Raw genomic sequence first — 21,968 nt, 5'->3', positions numbered from 1 at the left:
ATGATACTAGTCTATGATACTACACCCCTAATGCATAGTATCATTTATTAGTATTATAGAGGACTACATTTATTGCCATGCATGACACAAAGTAGCACATCATTTAATATGATACGGTATCATGATATGATACTCGAGCTTCTCTTTCTTCATTTAATTCTATGCCATCTCATCAAAATTGCTTAGTTGACATGCATGATACTACCTATGATACTCCCATTATGGACAGCCTAAGCTCCACGCCTCCACCCTGGGACTGCTGCTATGCTACGTGCTCTACTATTTGGTGCATGTGGCATTTCGCAGAGAGAGAGGGAGAGATTAGTTGTAGCTAGTTAGAGAGAGAGTTGTAGTGTTCCTGACTCCAGCTCCCATGAGTGGCTGGCAGTGGGCCGGCCCTCTAGAACGCCACCATATATATGGGAGGCAACCCCGTAGCCCCCGTTACATTTCACTCCACTCCACCTCCTCCCTCCCCCTCTCCTCCATCCTCTCCGGCCGGCCACATCTGAGAGAGACGCATACACGCCAGCACGAGCAGGGCCGGGAGAGGGAGCAAGCCTCGGACGGCTCGGACGGCGCCGTAGCGGGCGGTCGCTGTTGGTGGCGGGTGGAGGTGGTGGCGGTTACGGTGGAGAAAGGCGCGGAGCGGGGTGGCCAATTGGGAAAGGGCACCAGGAGATCCAGGGCTCCCCGGATTTCAGCCAGACTTTGCCCGCAATCCATCCGCCCTTTCCGCCGGTCGGTGTCCCATCCGTGCGTGTCCCTCTCCCCCTCCGCCCCGGCGAAAGCGAGACGACACAGCGTGCGTGCCTATATAGCTTCAACTGCGTGATCAAGCCCAAGCTGCCTATAGCTAGCAAGCTACGAGTTGGTGTGGTAAGAGGAGATATAGACCGGCCCTCTATCTTCTGTATATATTCTTCTTATCTAGCTAGCTGCCTTCTCTTGCGGTGCGGCCTGTGTATAAATTCGGGCGGCGCTCGTCACACTCGTTGGGTAAGGAGCGCCTGCTCTTTCTCTCTCTTTGGATCGGTCGAAGGTACTTGAGAGAGGTTGCCAACTGATCAAGTTGGTTCTCTGATAGGCGCAAGGAGAAGTACTTACTACACGAAGAATCTGCAAAGACCGTGCTCTGATAGGCTGGGGCGTGCGCTGCCGCTGATCAGGCTTCTGTTCTTCCTCTAGTGCGATATGTAAGACTCTCTCTCTCTCTCTCTCTCTCTCTCTCTCTCTCCCCCTCTCTCTCAATGAACCCACTTGTATGGTTTTCTAATTAACATGCATTCATGCACTAACCTCCTTGCACTGATTATCTCCTCTACATGTTTTCATCGGTTGAAGATTTCCAAATTTGTTTTTCTGCATTGCTGGTGTTTTTTATTGTGGACCTGTGGTAGTGCCCCATACGAAGTCTTCACTCCAATAGATCAAATTCGGTTGATCCTAATGAGTCCCTCCACATGGACTCAGCTAGCAGAATGCACTCATTCCGAACCTGCAGTTAACTGTATATCCACCTGTAGGGTACAATTTTTCTTTTCTTTTTTGCTTCTCTATGGATGAATTGGGTTTGGGGTCACCCTTTTCCTACATGCCGCTCTTGTTCTATGAAGGTGGTTTCATTGTCCGCTGAAAGTATTTGTTATTTTATGCAGTACCTGCCTTAGTTTCATAAAAGGAAGTCCTCACTTGGGAAGGAGGCTTAAGAGCATGCATAAATTTGGATACATTTTCAGTGCCAAAACGGATATTCTATATCTTGTTTAGCCTTTTATCTGTGTTCCCATATTAATTCCATGTCATACTACCCAAATTTTGTTTGAAGCATCGTATTTTGCTCATACGCTAGCTCGATCATGTAATATATCTTTCGGCTGAAAGGTCCATCTACATGTGTGTTCACAAATCTTAGCTTCCTTGACACAAAAGTAACCTGGCAAGAACATTGAATTAATCGGGTTATCGTATATGTGATGAGAGTCTGACACTTTTTATCTACTGTCATGATTGCTTGCCTTTTCCTGAAATATCATCAATCCCATTGAAATGGAACAAAAGCTTCTCATCCAATTGTAAACGAAATATACAGCTAGTGTGCCCATCTACCAAACTTGGGTACAAAGCAACATCTTCACAAGAAAATATACATAAGAAGCTAACTAAAAAGAACATTTGTTTTGTTTTGTTTTGTGAGGAACTACAACTGAAACACCTCATTTTTTAAATTTTATTTTGCTATATATACCATGTGCCCTAATTGAGCTTCCTGCTTGAAAACTTGTGAGAAAGCAGTGTATGTAATTGGGAAAAGCTTGTATGTGCTATTCAATCTTATTACTGTTTTATTTTCTTTGTGATGTAGTCACGCTGATAGTGGAATAAAATGGACACTTTCTCCCATGTTCCGCCGGGTTTCCGGTTTCATCCTACCGACGAGGAGCTCGTTGATTATTACTTGAGGAAGAAGGTGGCATCCAAGAAGATTGACCTGGACGTCATAAAGGACGTCGATTTGTACAAAATCGAGCCATGGGATCTCCAAGGTAACTAACTAATTAATCGGCACATTTTTGTCAGCCCATGCAAACATGAATCACAAACACTGAACTCATTGATCGATCGGCCGTGCCCCGATTAATGGTAATTTTGGCTAAGCAGACAAGTGCAAGATTGGCATGGAGGAGCAGAACGACTGGTACTTCTTCAGCCACAAGGACAAGAAGTACCCGACGGGCACCCGCACCAACAGGGCTACGAGCGCCGGGTTCTGGAAGGCGACGGGGAGGGACAAGCCCATCTACACAAACCACTGCCTTGTCGGAATGAGGAAGACCCTCGTCTTCTACAAGGGCCGTGCGCCCAACGGTCAGAAGTCGGACTGGATCATGCACGAGTACCGCCTCGAGACGAACGAGAATGGAGCCACGCCCGTATGTATTATTCGTCGTTCCATCCTTACCTTTATGCATTTCACTTGCTAACCATGGCTGGTTTGATCGTTCAGGAGGAAGGATGGGTGGTCTGCCGGGTGTTCAAGAAGCGAGTCGCGACGGTGCGGAGGATGGCAGATATGAACTCGCCTTGCTGGTTCGACGACCATGGCGCTGGAGGTGGGTTCATGCCGGACCTCGACTCGCCGAGGCAGCTCGGGTACCAGCACCACCACCCCCAGAACTTGGCATCGTACCACAGCCAGCAGCAGCAGCAGTACCACTGCAAGCCGGAGCTGGAGTACCATCACCTCCTGCCGCAGGAGGCCTTCATGCAACAGCTTCCTCACCTGGAGAGCCCCAAGCCTACTACGGCCTACATTGGCCACGGCAGCAGCGGCGGCATCCTGTCGTCGACCAGCAATCACCCCCTCGCGCATGACGGGCCCTCCAGGTTCGCAGCGCAGCAACCGCCGATGGACCATGCGCTTTACACTGGTGAATCGTCGGCCACCGACTGGAGGTACCTCGACAAGTTCGTCGCGTCTCAGCTGTTCAGCCATGACGGTACCAATCCCAAGGAGCAGGCCACTCACTCCAATGCAGCAGTCCAGGTGTTTCAGGCAGGGAACAAGCATGAAGAGGCCCTGGACTATGCTTCGACATCTGCCGGCCTAGGCTCGGCTCATCTGTGGAAATAGCATGCACAAGCAAGCACAACTCCATTGGACATCCTACACAATTTATACAATCCAGACCTGATCTAGTGTACAAATATAGCTGGCCATGTATGCCATGATTAATCATGGTATATATATGCACACACACATATATATACATAATAAATATGTAACCGAAGTGGTTATGTAGTATCTATAGTAGTACTCCCTCCGTAAACTAATATAAGAGCGTTTAGAATACTAAATTAGTGATCTAAACACTCTTATATTAATTTACAGAGGGAGTATTTGGTATCAGGTCTCTGGACCTGATGCTAATAAGGTAGCCGAAAGTTGAGGCTAAGGGGCTTCAGTGACTGACTTGACCATTTTGTGAAAATAGTCAAGCTGTTGATGGACGTCTATTTTGTGCAGTCCATCACACAAACGGCAGCTAAGGACACTGCCGATGCACCAACAATGTTTTACCAACTCTATATATGTACCATGTATCTCTCAATTCATTGAAATGGAATGGAAAGTATATTTATTGACAAAACTGCTTTTACTCCTCTGGTCAGATAGCTAGGATACACTAGAGAATGAAGCAATTGGCACTTTTTTTACAGCGACAGGTGCGTATAATATGTTATGATACATGTACATAGTTTACAGAAGGCATCAAAATATTTATTCAGTGTCAATACTTTACCTACATTCCTCAGTTTACCTTTTTCCCGAAGATTCCCTAGTTTAACTGATTCCCTTGCATTGTCACAACATTCGGAGAAAAGAAGATGAAAAGGCTGGATTCTATGAATTTCTGATCCATTCTGCTTTGTCTTTCACCCAATCTTCAAATTTTCCATACATATACAGCATTAAGTGCTCAACTTTTACCGTATACTGGATCAATCCCCGTTACTTCGCATCACACAAACCACTAGCTTCATCACAGAAACCATCACGGTCCAGAAGTTTAGGTGGCGGCGCACTTAAAAGAGGGGAGGAAGGGCTCCCATATGCGTTGCGGCGACTGTTGCCACATCCAAGGCTTTTCCGGGTGCTGACTCCAGTTATAGGATTTGTCCCACTTGCATATTTGCACAAAGCCTACAGTTAAGAATTATCAGAATCGGCATCTTCTATATGTGTGCCTAAGCTCTAGAAAGAGAACTCACGAAAACATTGAAGATCGACCCTGATGATCACCAGAGTAGGGTGATCCTTTGGTATATCATGGTTTCATGGAGATTCTAAATACGGAACAATATATTCGAATAGTGCAGTCAGAATTGACTTTATTACTCAGTGGACATATGAACAATTTCCTTTTTCTTCCTTCTACAAAGTGCAGCTTCTGTTCAGAGTTTATGGGCGAGCTCTTACAAACTAGACACATTAATCCAATAGGAAGAATTCACAAAGCATAAATGATTGTAACACTTGAAAACAGGAACGAAAGGAAAGATGCCTCTGAAAGAATTGAAGTGCTAAACTGTTTATCATGGAATCATGAAATTTACAAATGCTGTTTAAGGTCATAAACCTACATGGCAGAATTATGCGATAATACTGGGATAAAAGCAAATATGTACCAGTTTCTGTGGTAGGTCAATAACAGCATCGCTGAAGTCAGCACCTTCAATGGTTGCTCCACCGAGATCACTACGTGTAAGGACAGTCCGTGAAAGCACAGCATTTGTGAGATTAGCTTCATTGAGAACCTGTCCATAATAATTCAATGTTCAAAACTTGCTTAAAGGTAAATCTGCCATGGAATTATTTATTTGGACAACTATCCCTATTGCAATTAAAACAGGAGAAATGGCTCCAGTAGCCATCATAAGTGAATGGATCACTGAACTTGACTTCACATTTGCAAATCTGACGAAGCATATGCATGCATATAGCACTAGAAGCATATAAGAATGTCTGACTGCTCTTGCCAAAATGTATGCTTCACTACATTTTTTTCACACCCCAATGACAAATTCTAAACATGCACAAATGAATACAAAGGCACGCTTACTCCTTATTTTGTAAAAGCCTCTGGATCAATATGAAACCACTGGGTAATGTTCAACAGGAGATAAAGTGTCCACTAGTGTGTGAAATTATTCTTTGTTCTTGAAAATATTGGCAGGATAAATGCATGATAGTTAACATTGGAAATGGCATTTTTATGTACAAAGGAAGAGACAAAATTAAAATATGCTGATGCAGGCAGCAGCACAAGAGAGCAATCACTGTAGCCCACCCGACAAGAGGCTAACGCCTTAACAGCAAATTTGGACTGTCGAATGCTCTGTGCTAGTGGTTGGCATCGTGCTTTATGAGAAGGGCAAAGGAGTTTTAAGTCACTTTCTTGGTGATCAAGGTTTGACGGTTTCTCGCCTTCAGTATATTCAATCAAGAGTAAGATAATGCAATTGGAATATATTTTATTGCTTGTCTGCATTTTCCTAGAGCATCTTTCCAAGCATTTAGTAATGGTGGATGAGAACTCGATGTTTAAATTGTTATTACAGAGAATGCCCATCTTAGACCTTTATTCCATACTTGTGTCAATGTTAAACCTTGGAAGTTTACGGCTGGACTTGTCTGACTATTCATTACTAGATTCTCAAGACACTCATATACACTTGAACATCATAACCAAGAAATGCAGACAGAGATTAAAAAAACACATGAGAACAGAAGAGATGGTGAAGCAGCATGTTCCAGAACACCCCATACATATATAGAAGCAGAAAAGACATATGATCACATTGAATTTCTTAGTTAGCAATCACATCATCAACCAATTGTAGTTTTCGATACAAAAGTTTCCATTTCACGAGCCTTCTATATTTCTTTATTTTGAACAGGAAATGGTGGGGAAACCCCACTTGAAGATAACATTTATTTCAGTCTTCTGTTCTATTTGATCGTTCAGATAATTAGATATTTCGGTGCTGTTAAAATTTCATGCATGAATGACACAAACAGAAGACAATAGTATAGAGCTGGCACCAACAAATTGGGTTCTTACTCCGACATCTTGTCTTGCCGTAAATTATTAAGCAGTGTTATCATCATAATAATTCATTGCTAAAGAAAAATAAAATACATTTCATCGAAATATTAAGGTTGGCATAGCAATTTATTTCTGTAGGACACATCAACACATACAGTCTACAGGACCATGACAGTATGCACTACATGTATGGTTACATGCATTTGCACAGATTAGCTGCTAATTAAAACAGCCATGATCAAGCTAAAGAAACCATTCTGGTTTTACCATGCGATCCATTAAAGTGTCACTCAAATCTGCACCTGCATGAAACCAAAACAGCAGTATCGTGAAAATCATTTCATGAATATCCACATGAGAAGATTTAAGTACCGCGTGACAATATTGATTGTAGTCAAAACCACTAGGGTAAAAGTCACAGAGAATCCTACTATAACTTTCCTGTGCCGGTAGCTAAAGCATTATTAGTACCATAGTGATTCAACTTGGAACCAAAAAAAGGCAATGAACTTCATAGTTAGCTTCCTTCGCTGAGTTTATACTTAGAAGAAATAGTGGAGTTGCTTGTAAGTGTAGTAGCTAGAGTGATCTAAAATATCTCTACTGTAGACCTGTAGTGGTCTCCCTGATAAGGCACATCAAAGGACCGCTGATTACTAAAGGAAGGTGATTAATTATGTGGACTGAGGACATTGCACACATCAATTATAATAACATTTGGGAGGACGGCTAACATCTCCAAGAGATGAAAAGGTGTTACTACACTTACCTGTGAAATTCGCTCTGAAAGCAACAGCCTTTTCCATATAGGCACCATTGAATGTGGAACCACTAAAATCTGATTCCCTCATATCAGCAGATGTGAAGTTCGCCCGCCTACATTAATAACTGAGGTCTTAGTTAAAGGCGAAACAATGAATAGGAAAATCTACTCTTATTTCAGTTATCCATGCTGACAAAAAAATGTTGGAGATAAGCATCACAATAACTGCTACATTGTTCCCCTAAATACAGCTTATTGTTGCAGATTATATTATTTTTCTTGAACATGCATCTAAATGCACACCAATTGTATTTTGATGCAGACTTATGGTAATTTTGGTTGAACATTTGGACTGCCTTTCCTCCATTATAAGCAAACTTTATACAGAGAGATCTTGACATATACTAGAAGGACAAACCAATTGACAAACCAATCACCAGTATTTCAGAATGCATCGTCCACCTAGGATCTAAGGTCTAAAGAATGTGACTTTCCACCGACAATACAAGCATGACCATATAAGATTGAGCTAGATAACTTCAAATACCTTTTTTTGTATAGAATGCAGTATCTTAAAAACAAGGATATAATATTTGAGGTGCACAAGTATCTACTTTGAAGTTTTCTGGGGTGCATAAATATGTATACTTCTGTTTCGAAAAGAAAAATAGTACACTTCCATAAAAACAACATTGATTTAAGGCCCAAGAAGTCACAAAGCAAGCAATTCTTCTGCTGCATGGATAATTTTTTTTAGAACTTCTATTTGCTTCATTTAGTCCCTAAAAGTTACTCCCTCCGTCCCATAATGTAAGACATTTTTTGGCACTACACTAGTGCCAAAAAACGTCTTACATTGTGGTACGGAAGGAGTACATGTCAGTAGCAGAATTTGACATAGGGGCATGCACGAATTTTAATTTGTCTATATACCCCTATATAGTGTGAGAATAACTTCGAAAGATGGTCGTTGGATGAAGCCAATCCGACGGTGTAAAGATGGCAAATCCGAGCACTACTGGCCGTTGGATATCATCTACATTCCACCAGATTCTGCCACATGTACAATCTAGAAGACTCCATGGTTGAACTTAAGCATAATGCACAAACCTCAAAACACAAGCACTTCTCCTTTGTTCTAGAATCTTCCGTATAATAATTGCCTAAATTTTTTTCTAAATGAATTGCCATTATTTGTTTTTACTTTATGCTTTACAATGCACAATTCCATGAATCTTAAAATAGATTAACTTTTTTATAAAACTAATTGATTTTGAATGAGATGAACTATAATAATTAAACGAACATCTACATCATGCATATATGACTCAAAGCTTACATGCTATAGTGTGATATTTATTCATAATTTGGTTGTCAAATCTCATTCGTGCAATGCACATGTACCTTACTGGTATAGTCGTATAGATAAATTTAAGAATGGAACTGAAAATAAATTAGAAACCAACCTGAAGTTTTCGTTAACATGCACAGTGTTTCTGCAAAAACCACAGAAGAGGACAGCATCAGCAACCCAGTGCAGAAAAACGAGCAGGAACAAGAGACGGAAAGATGCAGGCGGCGCGTGGTACTTGAGGTCCGCATTGCCGAACTGCGCGGCTGAGCCGATGCCAAACTCCCCCCTCTGGTCCGCCTCGTACTTGTTCAGATCCGCGTGGGCAGGCATCGCTACGACTACGGCAGCCGCGAGGGCTGCAGAGACCGCTACGCGCCACCTCGGCGGCGCCGGCGACGTGTTCGACGCATTGCCGCCGCGGGGGCGGTCGGTGGTCGCCTGGCAGGAGATGCGCTGTAGGCGGCCTGAACGACACAGCGTGAGGGGAGCGGAAGTCTTAGGACGAGCGGCGGTGGCGGCAAGAGGGGAGGTGGAAGCGAGAGCCATGGCGGATTAGGAAGGAGGGTGAGGTGGGGAGTGGACGGGTGGTGGCTCGCGCGCGAACACGTAACGGGCAGCACAGCCATCGGACGGGGAGCACGGGGAACGGGGAGTAAATCCAGTGGTCGCAGATATTTGGGCCCTCGTATTGTTTTTGGGCCATTTCTCTATATAAATAAAAGCCCATCTTTCATCTAAAATATAAAAGGGCATTGTCATTGGCCCATAACTTCTACATTATGCGCGTGAGCTATATCTCGCTTAATCAGTCAATTGATCTTGTCCCTTCATGTAGACCTGACACAAGATGTGATGTCCAGGAGCAGCGTGTCGCCAAATGGGCAAGAGCATCCTATATTTTTATAACACCGTTTAGACATTTAAGACAACACTCAAAACAGTTTAATTTCAGCTGTCTAAAACATTTTATAAAAGTGAACGGAGAGAGTATATGTTTTGATGCATATTTTCTTTTTCATACACATTATACATTTTTGGTACACATCTAAAACATTTTTCAAACACATGATTAATATTTTTCTTCAAACATTTATTTTGATGTCAACTATTTTTCATACACGTTGTAGATGTCTTGTATACATCAGAAGCATTTTTATACAGACAATTTTTTTTTAAAATACCTTTTTTATGTCTACTTTTTTACATAATTTGTATACATCAGGAACATTGTTTAATAAATGTGTAGCTTGCTTCAAATACATTATTAACATTTTCACATATTTATGTTTTGATGTCTATTTTTTCATACACGATGTACGATTTTCATATACATTACACACATTTTTTAATACATGAATACAAAAATCATTTTATGTTAAGATGTCTGCTTTTTCATACATGTTATACACTTTACATACACCTTGTATATTTTCTTTATACATCAGGATTTCTTATACATGTTTAATTGTTTCTAATTAACATTCTTCCATATAATGTTTTGAAGACAACTTTTTTCATACACGTTGTACCTTTTTTTGTATACATAGGGGAAAAAATCTGCTCACGTTTAACATTTTTCAAATGTAAGATTAGCATTTTTTTTCAAAATTTATGGGAAATGATCTTTGTAATTTATATTAATAATATTTCAAAATATGAACAATACTGAAAACACAAACAACTAAAGGAAATAAAAATGTGAAAATAACGAAAGAAACAAACGATTCTCGCAAAAAAACGAAAGAAACAAACGAGCGCCAAGTGATGAGGACATGGCTACCACACTTACACCCACAACCCCTACTACTATACCTATTGGACCAATTACTAGAGCTCATGCACATCGGTTAAATTATCAGGTACTTTTGTTTCTTGATAATGTTTTTAATGTTCATGAGAATATGATGTTGCCTAATTTAGATACATTTGTGTTGCTTACAATTGAAGGGTCGGGCATGGACAAGAAGATTTGAACATTGAAGCATGATCAATCATGGAGATGAAGGTGCGTGCGAAGAGAACAAGAACGGAGGTGCCAGTGAAAGATTTACGCACTTTGAAGCTACCATGATGATATCTGGAAGATGGACGAAATATACAAAATGGATTTTCATAAATTTCGTCCATAGCTTATTATTGATGTTGCGTCACCTTATTTTTGGGTCAGACCCATGTATTTTTGAAGTACACTTAATAGGCAGTTTTAAGAATCCGTATTAATAGGGAAAACGACTTAGGATAGAATTTAGTCCCACCTTGCCAAGGATGGACGATATTCCTCTCTGTCTCTCTATAAAGGCAACCCTTAGGGCGTCGTCTTACAATTGGATTTTAATTAGTTAAAAGTGAGCCGTTGCTGCAATTTCGTATACTTTGTTTGTGTCCAATGACCAGGCCAAGACCGTTTTTAGAACCTCACTTTTATCAATATTTGGATTACTTTATCATATTCTTGTTTGTTTTTCAATTGCTTGCGGAATAGACCTTCGTGGTCAGGTTGATCGTGCTTGTGATCAATAATCTCTCGAAGTTGGTTTAGCGATTGCTAAGGCGCAACATCGTTGCACGTTTGTAGTCGGATCGTCAAAGTCATCTCCACCAAATTGATAGTTATCATTTCACCGAAAGATCGGCACTCTCGCCTCTATCACTAAGCCCCGGGCCGTGGGGCCGGCGCATTGGCACATGCAATTCAGGCAAACGCTCAAAGCAACCTGGCGCTCACGTGTTGCTCGCCTGCGCTTGGCCCAACAAGCGCCAATGGTTCCTCGCATCGCTCAGGTCGCTTGTCTCTTCCATCGCGCTCATATATTTGATCACTTGGGTCGATGGTTGATCGGTCATCCATGGACCAGTGAGCTCTTGACCAGTCAACATTTGACTTTTATAAAAATAACTTTGAAAAATTAGGAAAAAAATACTTGGAATTGAAAAAAAACACTCATTGATGTGCAATAGAAAGTTCACGGGTATCAAAAGAACTTCAATTTTTTGAAAAAAATCATGAAATTTGATTTTTTTAATAGATTTTCAGAAAAAAAACTTCAAAGATTAAAAGTTCATAAATTTTTGAAAGAGTTCAAGAACTTGAGAACAAATCATTGACTTTGCAAAAGAGTTCAATGATTTTGGTCCATCAATTTCTGAAAAAGAATCATCAAATTTTAAATAAAGTCCATAAATTTTAAAAATTCATGGACTTAAAAAACGTTGCTGGATTTGAGAAAAGTTCATCGCTTTAAAAAATCTAACAAATATAATAGATGTTTATGAATTTGGAAAAAGTTCATGAGTTTTTAAAAGAATGTGATTTCAAACGTACAAAAAATAACAAGAGAAACAAAAAAAGGGAAAGGAAATAAGAACCATCCAGAAAACCGACCAAAGAACCGGTTTGAGAAGCTTCCCAAAAACGAGAGCTTCAGCGAACAAAAGAAAGAAGAAAAAAGAAAAAAGAATTAAGTACTAAAAAAAAGGTGAGTTGTCTTAGTTGGTTACTGGAGTTTATACTGAACGAGGGTGTCCCGAGTTGGAATCACGTCGCACGTACCTTTTTTTGGAAGTCAACAGAAAAAGGAATAAAAAGAGAAAATGGGCCGCCGCATAGGGGGGGGGGGGGGGGTGCCGTTTTGCGGATAACACATTTACGGGCGCAGAAGGCATCAAATAGAAGTTGTGGCAGTCGCGCCTATAGCAATCCCAATGGAGTGATCACTCAAAGCGATCAGTAAATGGGCTAGGTCCAGTATGCAGTAACCAACTCGCTCACATACCTTTCTTTGCACGGTACGCTCACGTATGGTCTTTATTTATTTTGAGAAACGCTCACGTATGGGGTTAGCTTGTTTTTTCTCACCTTTTGCTTTGCCTAAATGAACGTACGAGATTGCCTCATGTAAGGGTTTGCTTGTTTTATTTCTTACCTTTTGCTTGTTGCTTTTTATATGGATTTTGTACATTTCTAAAATCAACACATATTTAAAAAAAATGTGAATTTAGAAATGTTCACTAAGTTCAGAATTGGTTCAGTAATTTGTAAAAATATTCATGAGTTCAAAGAATGTTAAAAAGTTTGTTAAAATCACCAAATAAAAAAGTCTACAATTTCCGAAGAATGTGTGTGTATTCGAAAAATGTTCTTGAATTTAAAAATGTATATATTGTTTTTTCATGAATTCACATTTAAAAAAACGTTCACAGATAACAAATGTTCACAAATTTAATAAAAGGTGACGGATGCAAAAAAATGTTCACGGATTCGTAAAATGTTTTGGAATTCAATTTTTTTGGCAAATGTTCACGTGATTTCAAATTTTGTTAATGATTTGAAAAATCTAAATGGATTCGAATAAATGTTCATGAACTAAAAAATTGCTCACAAATTAATTATTTGCCAGTTCAAAAAAGCTTATGGATCAAAATAATGTCCACGGATTCGATAAATGTTCACGAATTTTAAAACTGGTCATGGACTCAAAACTTATCGTAAATTCAGAAAATAATTCTCATTGATTTGAAAAATGGTTCATGACTTAAAAATTGTTCACAAATTCAAAAAATGTTCAGGATCCAAATTTTGCAAATTTAGAAAATGGCCATAAATTCAAAATTCATGAATTTGAAGCACGTTCAAGAATTTGAAATTCATTCATGAATTCCGAAAATGTTCATGAATTTGAAAAAATATTCATGCATTTTAAAAATTGTTAGAAATTCGAAAAATTTCCATGAAAACCCAAACAAAGTTTATGAAAATGAAGAAAATACGAAAACAAAAGAAAATAAAAAACTGTAGAAATAAACCGATAAATGAACAGTGCAAAACACAAAAGAAGAAGAAAAATAGGATAAAAGCAAAAAAATCAGTGTAAAACAAAAAAGGAAAAATAAGAGCCGAAACGAAAACTACTGAAAGAAAAATCAGAAAAGAACACACAAAGAAAGTCGAAAACCCAATAAAGCAAAAAATAAGCGAAAAAATCATGAATTTGAAAAGAAAAATCTTGAAAATTGAAATGGAAAACATAAAAATGGGCCAAAAACCCGGAGAAAACAAAGAATTAAAAAGTCGGTCAGAAGCTTCTGGAAGTGTAGAAAACCTGTTTAAGAAAACACATACGAAAAAACGAAAAAGGCAGTTGCACGTTACGTAAACACACAGAAAGAAAACCATCCGTCCTAAATGGATCACATGTACTCAAAGATCTAGCTATGTCCATTTTAGAATAAAGTGCCAGTAGGCTTTTCCTTTAAAAAGAACGCACAAAGAAAACCGTTCGTGCTAACTAGGCCGCAACTCACGTCACGTCGCCATAGGCGAGCACTAGTAGAAGGCGGTATAACATTTTTGGTATTTTAGCATGGTTTATATGTAAAATTTTGATGTGGATCCCTATTTAGTGACAAAAGGAGAGCAACAAAATCATAATCTAGATATAGATGTTAGCATGAATCCAAGACATCTAATGGCTTTCTCTCACAAAAGGCATTAATCGAGGATTGTTTATATACTCCATCCCTTCCCGTTTAAAGTGCCTAATTAAAAATCTCCCCAAACAAGGGGAATGATGAGTGGTGGAATAATTTTCGTAGTTTGCAAAAGTAGTCTATTAGCGTGCTTGTTTCCCTTTAAAAATCTCTTTTAACGATACATTGATTTGCACAGATCTTTTGAATCGTTGGTCTTAGGCTAGATTCTACCTAGCCCATCAATGTACTGAGTCTAGTTTGGTACTGGTACCAAATGGCCAGAAATTATGCCCCATGGGCTGAGGTGGGCTCCTAGAGCCGGTGCTTGTAGGTCTAGTTGAAACAAATTCTACATAAGTTCAAAGGATCCACTACAATGCAGATGTTCCACGTGGCTCTCTATGAGAATCTAGTGCTGGACCTCGGACCGTCCGGCGAGGAGAGGATTGCTCCACTATGATAGCTATCCATTTTGTGATCAACAAGAGGAGTCTATCAATCACATCTTGATCGAATGCGCTTTCATGAGGTTGGTGTGGCACACGGCTTAGTCGACGCTTGGGTACTCGGATATGTCTTCTCTATCGGAGACACCCTTGTTCCTTGGTGCAGTAGCAGGAGATGCATCGGTCGACAGAAGAAGGAAACACAGACTATCACCACGCTAGTCTTATGGGAAATGTGGAAGCACCAGAACTCCATAGTCTTCGATGGCGCCTTGCCATCCCCATGAACGGTCATAGACAAAATGACAGCGAAGGCCGAGCATGGTAGCAAGTTGGGATCCTAAAGGGAGACAATGGCTCCTTCTTTGCGACACTGGCTAGGTGATTGAATCAAGAGTAGAGGGTGGGCTACCATGTAACATTTACCCCACCCAAGTGGTTGGGTTTCTGTACCTTTCTCTTCTATAATATATGATACACCTCTCGTGCATATTTGAGAAAAACTTGACTTCTAGATATTTCCAGCAAATATAAAAATGACTTTTGTAGTAAATTTAGTTTTGTGTTCAATGACTGCAAAATATTCAATTTGAAAATGGGCAATCTTTTGAAGGATCGGTCACTTTTGGTGATCTAAAACAAAACCTTGCTACTATTGCAGTGTATGGTCTTAGTTTTGAGGTGAAAACCGATTGATTCTCTGGAAATTAAGTCTACCAGTGTGACATTGTTGTCCACATGGGTTTTATGAGAAAGAAATACAAAGCTCATTGCCAACCGCCAACGATCCGATAGTCGGATGTGTATTTAATAATTTAATTTAATTATCCTAACTAAGTCTAGAGATATGTGTATATTTATGACGTTCTTTCAATACAGATTAGTAGTTTCTCAAAAAAAAGTACTCCCTCCGTAAACTAATATAAGAGCGTTTAGATCACTACTTTAGTGATCTAAACACTCTTATATTAGTTTACAGAGGGAGTAGAATAGTAGGTCACTAAAAACGTACGAACAAAAAAAGGACAAAGAAACATTTACAAGATTGTCTTATTGTTGCTTCGAAACATATAAAGGAAACATGGTAATTTGGCTAGGATCCTCATTTTAACATGAAACATGATTGGCTGCAATATAATAAATGCTTCTGGCTCTGGTCATCAACTGATCGACCGCTGATGAGCCGTTACAGAGGCGGAGGCCTAGCTAGATGCTTTGGTTCGAGCTGCTTCCGGTAGCTGTTCTTTGGGCCACCAGTCACCTCGATCGGACTCGCTGCACGCACACAGAGCTGTAACTACCAAAGCCATCCGCATTCCTCCTTCCTCAAAAAGGCTCTCTGTCTGTATACGTTTGTACACAGGCAGTTGTCTCTAATACTACGCGCAGTCTACGGGTCTGTAGCTCCGTACGTATAGCTTGATTCGAATGTATATAACCTGTCCCGATCTGTTCCGACCATCGCTATCATAATTTCTGAATTCCGCTCAGACTGCTATGGCCTGGAAGATCATGGCGAGGCTCAGCTGCTGTTATTTCTCCAGCAAAATATTAGTTTACCTGTATCTTCTATGGCGGTAGTACGTACTCCTATGTCTGCATGCATGCCTAAGCTAGCTAAGTTGACTTTGTGATTTCGCTCACGGTGGCTACTGCAAAAGCTTGCGAGTAGTTGATTTCATTACTCCTTTAGCCTTCCTGCAAATACATCTTCTGAATTCTGATGAGTTCTGAGCTGCAGCAGTATGGCGTACGGGTTCCGGCTAGCTGCATGCATGCAAATGTGATCGCTCCGGACGAGAGCTTCGAGATCAACGCGTCATTAATTAATTTACCGCGCCCGCTCTTCGCACAACATATGCGTGCATCGGTGCATGGAAACATCACGGCGGCCTGGTGGGTTCCTGTACGTTTGCATGCGAAGCATTAGCTAGCTGCATGTAGCCGCAGCAGCAGCAGCCCATGTACGCTGTGCAAACATTAGCTACAACAGTTGGTCCCCGGCTCTAGCTCTCTCTTCTCTTGTCCGTTTCGATTTTTCAACAACGAATTAAAAGGAAGAGAAGAGTGACACAGTATGCAGTGTACGAGCGCTAGTATGTAGCCAAGGGGACCAGCTGTTCAAAGGACCCGAGAGGCAACCAGGACAGGGAATCTAGCTCTATGGAGCACTACATCCGGGTTTTATTGATTTCCCCCCGCGTTGCCGCCGAAATTAAAGATTAATGTCAGCTGAATTGTATGTAAAGAAAATGATCTAAATCAGCGGATAGGGGGACTAGTCCACGACATGGATGCGGGAGGTGGCCATCCAATACTATCCACATACATTTCAAACACTTTTCAAACAAACCAGGCAAATTACATGCAAACCGGATGATTTTCATTCAACCCAAGCAAAAACATTCACATTTCGGGCATATTTTAACTAAACTATACCACACTCTGTAAAACTAGTGTACGGCCGACCGTGTCGGATCGCCACTCCCGCGACATGTCTTCCCTATGCCCGGCAGCCCGCTCATCGGACTGTCGGATGCCCTGGAGGGATATGCTTCAACGAGAGGGGAAGGATAGTCTCCCTCCGCTTCCTTGAAGCACGGATCAAGGTTGTTTTTTGGGCGGGAAAAGACGGTCGTCGTGGTCTACGTTCCCGCACACCGGGCAAGACACTAGGTGTGTAACCCGACGACGTGGTGGCAGTGGCCTTCGTGGGACCCAAGCGGCGGCGACCTCCTATGATCTACTTTTCCTCGCCGTCCATGATGGTCGCAGACATGCGTCCTTCCCGACATGGCTTCTTTCCCCACCTGCTCAACGCGTTGCCGCCTTTGCTTGCGGCGGATTTGCCACGAGATGGCTTGTCCAACCTTGATCTGGATGGGCGAGGAGGGGGCGACGATGGTGATGGTGGTGGTGCCGAATCTGGAGGGTTTGCCAGCAAACCAACCTGAATCGGGCTGACTCGCCGGGCAACCCAGGAAGTTGCAATGCCGGAGAACTCCTTCTGGTTGCCAGAGGCCATGGCGGGTGTTGTACAAGGAGGAGATGGAGAGAGCGGAGGTGAGGCGTGGTTCTTGCCCAACACCTGGACACGTTTATATAGCGGGTAAATGGGAGGAGCCAGCCGAAAGAGGTATTTAATGTTGGTCAACACCGGAACGGATGTGTGGCGCTCGGGACGCTGATGTAGGTTCTTCTGCACACTCGCCGGTTTAATGGAGGTAGGCGGGCAACTAGATACCGTTTTAATTCGAAGAGGAGGCATGCGCAATGGGCGACACTCTCGGCTGGCGAGCCGCTTCAACGTCGGCTCCAGTGAGCGGTCGCGTCTGCTCTGGGCCGGCATGTATGCGGACAGCTGGCTTCAGACGGGAAAGCGCGCGGGCGTAGGAAAGGAGCTTTTGATGGGCCAGGTTCGACAGACGCGGGTGTGGCAACGATCCGAACACCCACAACCCCCGAGTTTTTCTCCGGCTTCTGGGAAAAAGTGTCTTCGGACCGTAGAACGGACCGATGCAGGACCACATTGGATGACAAAACACGTCCGGATGGTGCGGTCCCAGACGGTTGCGAGTGGTTTGAGGGTCGGCGTTGGAGATGTCCTTAGTAGATGCTTACTGAAAGTGCGTTATATCGACTAGAGGGGGGGTGAATAGGCGATTTTTATGAAAGTCTTCAAAACATGGGAGTTTTGAAGACAAACGATAGAAATGAACCTATAACCATGCAGCGGAAGGTAGACTACCCTAGACAAGCCACAGTCAAGTATTCAATGAAGTGAAAGCACAAAGACTAACAGCAGCTAGGCAGTACGGGTCAGGATGGAAGATAATATGAAACCAATCTGAACAAACAGTCACACAGTGAAGACAAATGGACAATGCAAATAGGCACTGACTTCACAAGGGCCAACTGTAAATAAAGAGATGGGAAGGATAGAACCAGTGAGCTTGGTGAAGACAAAGGTTTGGTAGACCAGTTCCAACTGCGGTGACAGCTGTACGTCTGGTTAGGGCGGATAGGTATTTAAACCCGAGGACACACAGTCCCGGACACCCAGTCCTGAACACGCAGCTCAGGACACTCAGTCCTCACCGTATTCCCCTTGAGCTAAGGTCACACAGACCTTGCCCAATCACTCTGGTAAGTCTTCAAGGTAGACTTCCAAACCTTCATAGACTTCGTTCACCGGCGATCCACAATGACTCTTGGATGCTCAGAACGCGACGCCTAACCGGCTGGAGGATTCACAGTCCTCAAGTGTAATAAGTCTTCAGATCACACAGATAGGAAGACTTAAGTGATGCCTAACACTCTTTGGCTCTGGGTGTTTAGGGCTTTATCCTCGCAAGGAATTCTCTCTCAAAGGCTTCGATGTGGGTTGCTCTCAAACGACAAAAACCGTACTCTAACTCTGAGCAGTCAACCGTTTATGGTTGTAGGGGGTGGGCTATTTATAGCCATTGGGCAACCCGACCTGGTTTGTCCGAAATGACCCTTGGTCACTAAGGAACTGACACGTGTTCTAACGGTCAGATTTCAAACACACACGGCAACTTTACTTGGACTACAAGCAAAGCTGACTTATCCAACTCTGGACAAGACTTGCTCTCATAGTCTTCACTCGAAGACATAGGATTTTGGTTAAGCATCACTTCAGTCATTCTGTTTGGTTCTCTTGGACCCCACTTAATAGTACGGTGGTTCCTATGACTCAACAAAGAAAAACACAGAACGACGAAATTGCTAAGTCTTCGCGCTCCATAGTCTTCACGCGATGTCTTCTCTTATCATAGTCTTCAATGTGAATGTCTTCACATACCACCTCTGACTTCAATGTCTTCATACATTTTTAGGGGTCATCTCTGGTAGGAAAACCGAATCAATGAGGGACTTCTACCTGTGTTATCCTGCAATTCTCACAAACACATTAGTCCCTCAACTAGGTTCGTCGTCAATACTCCAAAACCAACTAGGGGTGGCACTAGATGCACTTACAATCTCCCCCTTTTTGGTGATTGATGACAAACTAGTTGAAGTTTTCAACGGGGAATAAAATATGTGAAATTGTAAAGGATAGGTTATTGCCTTCATAAGTGGCAAAGGCTCCCCCTGAAGATGTGCATATAAGTAATTTGCTTTTGGTATGCAAATGCACATGGCAGGTTGTACTTGTGGAGATCCTCTTCATCTTATGATGACAATTTATCATGCATGAAAAGTATGTGAAGATAATGAATGCATAATGAAAAATGGACGTCTGCAAAATGATCTAAGTGCGGAATTTATCGTCACACATGCGGAATTTATCATCGCATCACAGAATAGCAAATAAGTAGCAGACGACCATCGAGTTTGAGTGTTACAACTCAAAGAACCAAATGTATCAAGACGCGAGAGTTGTAAACACTAGGCAAAATATAAAACTACCGCCCATATGAACCCGCTTGAAGACTATCAAACTCATATGCTTCTCCCCCTTTTGTCAGTAAGGACCAAAAAGGTTTGAAGACATAGAGCACCCACTCGTCCCCGTGAGGAGTTGGTGAAGCAGCAGGGTCTTCGGTGTTGGTTGGCGGTGCAGACGAACTCGGTGCAGTGTTGATTCGCGCTAAAGGTGGTGAAGTAGCATCGTCTTCATCATCGATGACACGTGCATTCACTGTTGCAGCAGAGGAGGAGAACTTAGAGTCTTCAAGAGATGGAGTACGCCGCAGCACATTCCTTCTTGGAGGTGTTGAGTCAAACTTGAAGCGTTCAGAGAAGCCATCCTCTTGAAGATCATCTTCAGAACACATAAGCGTTAGCCCTTTCCATGTACGCCGACAAGTTTCATGGGCAACAAAGGCATTCTTGGTGGCAAGGTTGCGAATCCTGTTTACGTCCACCAAGAGGCTTTGCATTTGGCGCTTTGGCCAGTCATGATGCTTATCCTGTTTCTGATGAAGGGCAACCAGAAGTTCTCGATCGTTGAGAACACGAGATCGCTTCTTGGGCCGTTGGGAAATGGTGCTTTTAGTTGCTTCAGTGAGGGCATGATAAGGTGCACGGGTAGTACCAGGCAGAGGATAAACACGAACGACTGCTGGATCTCCGTCAATGTGTTGTGAGAAACTTTGCTTATCAGCATTCTGAAGACTAAGGGGCTCCTTGGCAGGCTCTGGATAGATGGCTTCAACTGACATATCGACGTCAGGCATAAAGATCCGATGATTGCGAGCAGAGGGCTGATAGTTGACAGCTGAGTGTAGTTTGATCAGCCGCATAATTCATGGAGCGTAAAACTTCAAGCCAAGGAGATCAGATCCTAATGCAGCAAGTTGGCGGATGAAGAAGTCTTGTGCATTGAAGCATTTGCCGTGAAAAATATGGAAGACCAAAGTCTTCATTGCACCTTTCAGCTTTGCATGTGGAGAATGTCCTTTGATGGACCAGAGAGTTCACCTTATAATGTGATAGACAGTGCGTGGCAGATACTCAAGGTCTTTAACAAGGAACTCCTTAGGATATGCAGCATCTGGAGGCAAAGGCTTCATCATGCTAAGCATCTGACTCATGTTTGGTTCAGGCTTGTGAAAAATACTCTCCATAGCTGCACTGTGAAGCTGATAACCAGCTTCATAAAGATCTCATGGAGTGGGCAGACCAGTGAGCTCAATGATATCAAAGGCTTTGGCTTCGTGATGAACATTGCCTGTCATACACTCAAGGATCCAAGTCTTCGGATCTCTGTTGTAGCCATGAATATGAAGAGTGGCATAGAATTGGAGCAGCAATTCTTCGTTCCAGTGCTCCTTGTCAGTGACGAACGGCAACAATCCAGACTCTCTGAAGCAATCCAGAGCTTCTTCCAAACAAGGCAGACCAGTTATGGCTTCAGTGTCAAGACGCATATGTGGGAGAATGCGACCTCGATTGTACAGAATGCATGAGTAATAACTGCGCTACTGATAGCTCCAGAATCAATCGGAAGATATTCTTGCCTTGGTGTAGGGGTTCTTGGCGCTATCAAAGAAGGTGTTGTGTGCCTTGAAGCCATTGATATTAAAAGATCCGGGTGCAGATGCAGTACCTGGAAACCTGGGCAACCTTGGCATTGGCTTCTGAACCTGAGGCCTGTGCTCAACGTGATAGTCAAATTGAGGACCAGCAGCAGGCGGAGGAGTCAGAAAAGGCCATTTGACAGTGATAAGTTGGCCATAGTTGAATGCTTGCTCGATAGTGTGTGGTCTTGGTGGCGGAACAAGAGCAGTGGCATCAACAGAGGCATCAGGCTGCACATCTATTGCAGGTGCATCATTGGCTTCATTGGCCTCTGGCAC

At 42.3% G+C, this 21,968-nt stretch overlaps 2 protein-coding genes across 3 annotated transcripts; one reads left to right on the top strand and one right to left on the bottom strand.

The window, feature by feature from the left end:
• Positions 1–470: 470 nt before the first annotated feature.
• On the top strand, positions 471–4,031 carry LOC125513886 (NAC domain-containing protein 7-like). 2 transcript variants are annotated; one of them, XR_007286215.1, is made up of 6 exons: positions 471–999; positions 1,088–1,196; positions 2,366–2,546; positions 2,662–2,933; positions 3,008–3,811; positions 3,895–4,031. XR_007286215.1 is itself a non-coding variant. In XM_048679099.1 (5 exons), the coding sequence occupies exons 3-5, from the start codon at positions 2,387–2,389 to the stop codon at positions 3,632–3,634; spliced, it is 1,059 nt and encodes a 352-aa protein (XP_048535056.1). In that variant the 5' UTR covers positions 471–999; positions 1,088–1,196; positions 2,366–2,386; the 3' UTR covers positions 3,635–4,031. The 2 variants fall into 2 exon arrangements, 1 of the variants encoding a protein (XP_048535056.1); XM_048679099.1 differs by having other exon boundaries at positions 3,008–4,031.
• A 164-nt stretch (positions 4,032–4,195) lies between these two features.
• LOC125513887 (thylakoid lumenal protein TL20.3, chloroplastic) lies at positions 4,196–9,354 on the bottom strand. Its single transcript, XM_048679100.1, has 6 exons — positions 8,964–9,354; positions 8,841–8,870; positions 7,381–7,487; positions 6,879–6,913; positions 5,191–5,319; positions 4,196–4,705 (listed from the first exon to the last, which is right to left on the bottom strand). Exons 1-6 carry the CDS (start codon positions 9,272–9,274, stop codon positions 4,514–4,516), a joined length of 804 nt encoding a protein of 267 aa, XP_048535057.1. The 5' UTR covers positions 9,275–9,354; the 3' UTR covers positions 4,196–4,513.
• Positions 9,355–21,968: the final 12,614 nt, after the last annotated feature.

The sequence above is a fragment of the Triticum urartu genome, chromosome 6 (genome assembly GCF_003073215.2).
Source record: "Triticum urartu cultivar G1812 chromosome 6, Tu2.1, whole genome shotgun sequence".
Classification (NCBI taxonomy): Eukaryota; Viridiplantae; Streptophyta; class Magnoliopsida; order Poales; family Poaceae; genus Triticum; species Triticum urartu.
This window is presented reverse-complemented; position numbering and strand designations above follow the sequence as displayed.

Coding starts and splice junctions, on each gene's coding strand:
- LOC125513886 (XM_048679099.1), top strand. CDS start 2,387: ATGGACACTTTCTCCCATGTTCCGCCGGGTTTCCGGTTTCATCCTACC. Junction 2,547..2,661: donor CGAGCCATGGGATCTCCAAG/GTAACTAACTAA, acceptor TTGGCTAAGCAG/ACAAGTGCAAGATTGGCATG. Junction 2,934..3,007: donor ACGAGAATGGAGCCACGCCC/GTATGTATTATT, acceptor TTGATCGTTCAG/GAGGAAGGATGGGTGGTCTG.
- LOC125513887 (XM_048679100.1), bottom strand. CDS start 9,274: ATGGCTCTCGCTTCCACCTCCCCTCTTGCCGCCACCGCCGCTCGTCCT. Junction 6,914..7,380: donor TTTCAGAGCGAATTTCACAG/GTAAGTGTAGTA, acceptor GGTTTCATGCAG/GTGCAGATTTGAGTGACACT. Junction 4,706..5,190: donor TTGACCTACCACAGAAACTG/GTACATATTTGC, acceptor TCTTAACTGTAG/GCTTTGTGCAAATATGCAAG.